This window comes from Propithecus coquereli, unplaced genomic scaffold (genome assembly GCF_000956105.1).
Source record: "Propithecus coquereli isolate 6110/MARCELLA unplaced genomic scaffold, Pcoq_1.0 Scaffold265, whole genome shotgun sequence".
Classification (NCBI taxonomy): Eukaryota; Metazoa; Chordata; class Mammalia; order Primates; family Indriidae; genus Propithecus; species Propithecus coquereli.
The window spans coordinates 2,038,310-2,045,044 of NW_012148230.1; the positions used below are offsets into that span (position 1 = coordinate 2,038,310).

At 33.6% G+C, this 6,735-nt stretch overlaps 1 protein-coding gene across 1 annotated transcript in view; it reads left to right on the top strand.

The window, feature by feature from the left end:
- Window positions 1-6,735, top strand: part of FER (fer (fps/fes related) tyrosine kinase) — a 403,356-nt gene that overhangs the window by 48,029 nt on the left and 348,592 nt on the right. Inside the window, exon 4 of the mRNA XM_012647371.1 lies at window positions 3,082-3,348. Coding sequence (XP_012502825.1) covers window positions 3,142-3,348 — 207 coding nt within the window. The 5' untranslated portion in view covers window positions 3,082-3,141. The remainder of the gene's footprint in view (window positions 1-3,081; window positions 3,349-6,735) is intronic.

The window sequence follows — 6,735 nt, forward strand, 5'->3', positions numbered from 1 at the left end:
GTTAAGTCTTTAGGAAAGGCTTGAATGTTTCTTAGATAGCTGCCAGATTCTATTTCCCTTTTTATTCTTCTAAGCTTTTCACAATCCTTTTGAAATTTCTGATAGTGGAAGAAAAACTTGTTGTCAAGATACATTTAGAAGCAGGAATGATATTTATTCCAAGTTACAGAATAACATGAACCGCAATATGAGACATAGCTTTTTTAGAAAAGTAAAATATTTTACCCTTCTTTGGCCTCAAAAAATGTTCCTTATTATTCTGTTGGAAACATCAGATGAGATAGACCTGAGTAAAGCTGTGCAGGTAAAATAACAGAAAAATGTTCATAGTAAATTCTTGTGTCCCATAAAAGATACAGTATGTTAAAGTAATTTCTTTTAAAGCTACTGCATACAAAATGAAAAAAACTGTAATTATCCTATTTAATGTTAAAGCAAATAAATAAGTTACTTTGCATTGACTTATTTATGTTAAGGTCCATTTATTGTCTTGGTTTCTACTTTGGAAACTTTGATGAAGTGGAGTTTTTTCATAAGCATTTTGTTTTTTTTCCTAATTATTTGAGAGTTCATGAAACTGGACAGCTTTCAGTTGGGAAAAAATTACAATTTTTTTCTCTGTTTGGAAAACCCTCATTTTTACCTGTCTTCAGATGAGATCACTGAGGTTAGAGATATAAACCTCTTCTTGTTTTTCTATGTGGCTTAGAGGATATCAGCTGAATAACAAGAAATTGACCTCTGGTATGGCTGATCTAGAACTAAAAATAAAAGGTATATTTCTTCATTTCTTCTAACTAGCTCTGACAAATTTACTGCCTGAAATTCTAGGAAACTGGAGAGCAAAATAAATTCTACAGTCATTTTCAGGATTTATATATAATAAACAAGCAGGATATTGTGGGGAAGTTTATGATAAATTGACCTTTAGATGATCATAAGTTGTACTGTAGTGATTTTTAAACAACTTTTTTGAGCTATATTCACATACCAAAGAATTCACTAATTGCAACTGTACAATTCAGTTGTTTTTAGTACATTCACAGAGTTATGCAGCCACCATTACAATCAATTTTAGAACACTTTCATCACCACAAAAAGAAATTTCAGTACCCATTAGCAGTCACTCCTCATTTCTCCCCAAATTTTCCAGCCCTGGGCAACCACTAACCTGCTTTCCATCTCTATAGATTTGCCTGTTTTGGATACTTCATATATATGGAATCATACAATGTGGTCTTTTGTGTCTGGTTTCTTTCCCTTAGTAAAATGTTTTCCAGGTTCATCCATGTTGTAGCCTATATCAATACTTTATTCCTTTCTATTGCCAAATATTCCATTGTATGAATGTTACCCATTTTATTTATTCATTCATGAATTGATAGATATTTGGGTTGTTTCCACTTTGTAGCTATTATGAATAATGTTGCATCAAACATTCATGTGCGAAGTTTTGTGTAGACATATTTTCATTTCTCTTCGGTATATACCTAGGAGTGGAATTTCTGGGTAATATGGTAACTATGTTTTACGTTTTGAGGAGCTTGCAAACTGTTTTACATAGTGGCTGCACCATTTTATTAACACATTTGTACTAGTGGGAGATGAGGGTTCCAGTCTCTTAGCAATCTCTGCAACATTTGTTATTATCTGTCTTTTTGATTATAGACATCCTGGTGGTGTAAAGTAGTATCTCATTGTATTTTTGATTTGCATTTTCCTGATGGCTAATGATATTGAACATCTTTTCATGTGTTTATTGGACATTTGTATATCTTCTTTGGAGAAATGTCTATTCAAGTACTTTGCTCATTTTTAATTGATTTGTCTTTTTATTATTGAGTTGTAAGAATTCTTTATATATTCCAGATAGAAGTCCCTTATCAGATGTAAGATTTGTAAATATTTTCTTCCATTCTATAGGTTGTCTTTTCACTTTCTTAATGGTATCTTTGGAAGCACAGAAGTTTTTAATTTTGATGAAATCCAATTTATGTGTTTTTATTTTGTCACTTATGCTTTTGTTGTTGTATCTAAGAAACCATTACCTAAGCCAAGGTTACAAAGACTTGCTCCTGTGTTTTCTTCTCAGAGCTTTGTAGTTTTAGCTCTGATATTTAGGTCTACTAACCATTTAGAGATAACGTTCTGTGTATAGTCTAAGGAAGGCATCCTGCTTCATTCTTTTGCACGTGCAAATCCAGTTGTCCCAGGACTAGTTGTTGAAAAGACTTTTCTTTCCCTGTTGAATAGACTTGGCACCCTTGTGGAAAATCATTTTACCATAAATGTGAAGAGTTATATTTGGACACTCTATTTTATTCCATTGATCCCCATGTCTGTCCATATGCCAGTACCATAGTTTCTTGATTACTATAGCTTTTTAGTAAGTTTTGAGATCAGAAAACGTGAATCCTCCAACTTTGTTCTTCTTTTTCAAGATTTTTTTGTGGGTATTCTGGCTCCCTTGCCTTTCCATATACATTTTAGGATTTGCTTGTCAATTTTTGTAAAAGAAAGTCTTGCCTCCTTAATAATATTAAGTCTTTCAACCTATTCATGAGTATTTCGATTTACTTAGGTCTTTGAAAATTTCTTTCAATAATGTTTTCTAGTTATAAGAGTATAAGCTTTAAATTTTTTGTGAAATTTATTCTTAAGTATTTTCCTCTTTTTTAGTGCTGTTCTTTTCTGGATTGATCATTACTGGTATATAGAAATATAATTGATTTTTGTGTGTTGATCTTGTAACCTGTAATATCACTAAACTCATTTATTCTAATAATTTTTTTATTGCATTAGGATTTTCTGCATACAGTGATGTTATTCACAAATATAGTTTATTTCTTCCTTTCCAATCTGAATGTCTTTTATTTCATGTATTTGATTGTAATAGCTGGAACCTCCAGTATAATATTGACTAGAAATCAACAATAGAGTGGACATCTTGTTCCTGATCTTTGGGAGAAAACATTTGCTTGCAGTGAGTTTTTTACCCCATAAAGAATGGGCCATAACTTTGCTTTGAAGACTAATTTCCTTTTGATTTAAGGTTTTTTTCCCTTGTGTTTACATATACAGGTATGTGCTGATTAGAAGGCTCACTTGTGCAGTGTGGAAGATTAGCAGTGCCTTACAAAAATGGGGTTTGGGAGTGACCTGAAGAATTCACATGAAGCTGTGTTAAAATTGCAAGACTGGGAATTACGGTTACTGGAAACAGTGAAGAAATTTATGGCCCTGAGAATAAAAAGTGATAAAGAATATGCATCTACTTTACAGAACCTTTGTAATCAAGTTGATAAGGAAAGTGCTGTCCAAATGAATTATGTCAGCAATGTATCCCAGGTAAGAAAAATAATTTCATCATTTGTTATTTATAGCATAGTAACTGTGCTTAAAGCAAATTGATCTTAGTAGTGAATGAGCATACCCAAGTGAGCATTCTAAAGCAGTAGTTCCAAAATATTACTGAGTATCAGAATCTCATGGGGAAGCTTTTAAAAATTATATAATTTGGGGCCCTACCTCCCTGATATTCTATTTAGTAGCTTTGGAGACGGTCCATGAAAAATTTTTTTTTTGTTAAAAAAGATGTCCATGTTATTATAATGATTAGTCAAGTTTATGAGCCATTGTTACAAATTTTGGTTTCTTTTATTACCCTATTTGCTTTGGGCGTTTTCTTTTGGCACAACCTGTAATTATAATCCACCTCCTTGAATTCTTCTGTGAATCATATGGAATATTTTAACATGTAGCTGTTACTTGCTATTATTTCATTACTAAAATATTAGTATATTGTTGAGTTAGTCACTCTTAAAACAATTCCATTGTGTAAACAATATAGTTTTTTAATTCCAAGGTTATTCTGTCATATAAAAATATGGGCCGAAATTGTACTATTAATTGTTCTTTGAAAACATTAAAGATGAAATATTAAACACCTTAACAGCTCTTGGATTTTTCCTCTATTTATTTCCATTGTCTTACTTAAATATCATATTTCATCATATTTCATTTATTAAAAATATATCTTACCTCTTTACTTTGGAAAGTCTAAAAAATTAATGTTTCTTCACATACGGGTCTTAGGATTTGAATAAATTGTAGAGGAAAACTTTGTTTCCAGTGAAGAATGTGTGTATAGTGTGTTCAGGTAAGGATTTGTGATTATTGAGAGCCCATTAAAGTTAATATCTTTAACTTCCTTTCCTGGGCCAGACAGATTTCGCAAAGAAGAATTCTCTGGTCTCTAGTCTGAAGGTAGGGTTTCCAGAGATAGCTATTAAAAATATAGGGCACCAGTTAAATTTTCCTGCAATATTTGAGACAGACATACATTAAAAAGTATTTGTTGTTTATCTGAAATTAAATTTAACTGGGTGTCCTTTAATTCATTTGGGAACCCTATCTGTGGGTATAAGCCTCCCATTATGTTAATGGAGATAGGGAATGTAGGGCATTTTGAGTCATATTTTACTTAATTCTCCTGATTTTGGCAAGATGCCTAGTGTCTTTGAGTCCAAAGGCTCTGCGGTTCATTTTTCCCTCTTGTTTTCCACTGTATGGGGAAGAATAGTTGCCTTTCCGTGTGGGCTCAGCACGGAACTGGGGTTCTACCTGCTTCTTATACAGACTTTGAATCAGTCCAGTTTCAGCACCCTATTCTCTTTCTCCATTTGTTCCAGGGTTCTCCAGTTCCTGAGCTTTACTGGAGCTGGCTAACTCCACAAATCTTGACCTCCCCTTTGCGGGACACTTATGTTTCAACTTATTCTGATACGCAAATTAGTTACTGCTTCCCTGCTTTTCACTTTCTTACTTCCTATGGACATGTGTTATTTCCCATTGTTACAGATTTTCTACTTTCTTTGATACTGTGAATTTATACTTTAATTATATTGTATTCTATTGGGGTTTTTCGAAGGAGTGGAGAAATGCGTTCTATTTACCATGCTTAACTGAAATTATACTCTTTAAAGAAGTGTGGTAGTGAAAGCAACTAGGTAAGAAGACTCAGAATTTATGAGATCAGGGCAGTGGAGGAATCATCAGTGTGAATACCGAAGTGTCAAGTATTTTGGTGAGGAATAGAAGGAGACAAGTGCTAACGTAATTAAGGAAGGAAAAAGGTATTTGGGGTGGGGATGAGGGCTAGGGAGAAGGTAATGAGGACTGGGAGAAGTGGTTTAAGTGGGTAGTGTTGCCTCCAAAGAGGAAATGTTGAGATTTAACACTTGAACACTGCTTGGGAACCCAAAGAAAATCAAGGAGTATGTCAGTTTTTTCTCTTAATCCTGAAAAGCTATCATTTATTCTACTTATAAGTAAAGTCCAGTTATCCATTTTTTCTTCACAAATTGTGCTTTTGGAATTGTATGTCAAAATATCTTTGCTTGACCCAAAGTTACAAAGAGCTTTGCCTGTGTTTTCATCTGGAAGTTTTGTAGTTTTAAGTTTTATATTTAGGTCTATGATTCTTAGTTATTTATTTATTATATTTCAATAGATTGAGGGGGTACAGTGTTTTTGTTATATGGATGAATTGTATTAATGTATGGTCAATTCATGGCTCTTAGTGTACCTGTCTTCAAAATAGTGTACATTGTACCTGACAGGTAATTTTTGATCCCTTATCTCTCTCCCCTTTCTGAGTCTCCAGTGTCCATTATACCACTCCATATGACCATGTATACCCATCTTTAGCTCCCACTTACAGATGAGAACATGTGGTATTTATTTTTCCATTCTTGAGATACTTCACTTAGGATAATGGCCTCTAGTTCCATCCAAGTTGCTGCAAAAGATGTTATTTCATTCCTTTATATCACAGAGATTACTGGGTTCTAGTTGGCTCTTCCTCCCTATGCTATGGCCTGGACATTTTCTCCATTCAGCAAATTGAGATAATCTTAGGGCTCAGTTCATATGTTCATATTCTTTTTTGTTTTTTAACTTTTTAAACTTTTTTTTAATTTCAGAATATTACAGGGGTACAAATATTTTGGTTACATGGATTGCTTTTGTACTGCTTGAGTCAAAGATATAAGTGTATCCATCACCCAGATAGTGTACATTTACCCATTAGGTATGATTGCACCCATCCCCTTCTTCCTCCACCACCTGCATGGTTTCCTTTGAGTTTTGCTTCCGTCTGTGCACTTGAGTGCTGATCGGTTAGTTCCAATTTAATAGAGAGTATATGTGGTATTTGTTTTTTCATTCTTTAGATATTTCACTAAGGAGAATGGTCTCCAGTTCCATTCAGATTGTTGCAAAAGGTATTAATTCATTTTTTTGTGGCTGAGTAGTACTCCATAGTATACATATACCACATTTTGTTAATCCACTCATGAATTGATGGGCACTTGGGTTGATGCCACATCTTTGTGATTGTGATGTGTTGTAATAAGCATTCTAGTGGAGTTGTCTTTTTGATAATGACTTTTTTCCTTTGGGTAAATACCAAGTAGTGGGATTGCTGGATCAAATGGTAGGTCTACTTTTAGTTCTTTGAGGACTCTCCATACTATTTTCCATAGAGGTTGCACTAGTTTGTGGTCCCACCAACAGTGTATAAGTGTTCCTATCTCTCCACATCCACACCAGCATTTATTGTTTTGGGATTTTTTGATAAAAAACCATTCTCACTGGGGTTAGGTGATATCTCATTGTGGTTTTGATTTGCATTTCCGTGATGACTAGTGACATTGATTATTTTTTTCATATGTT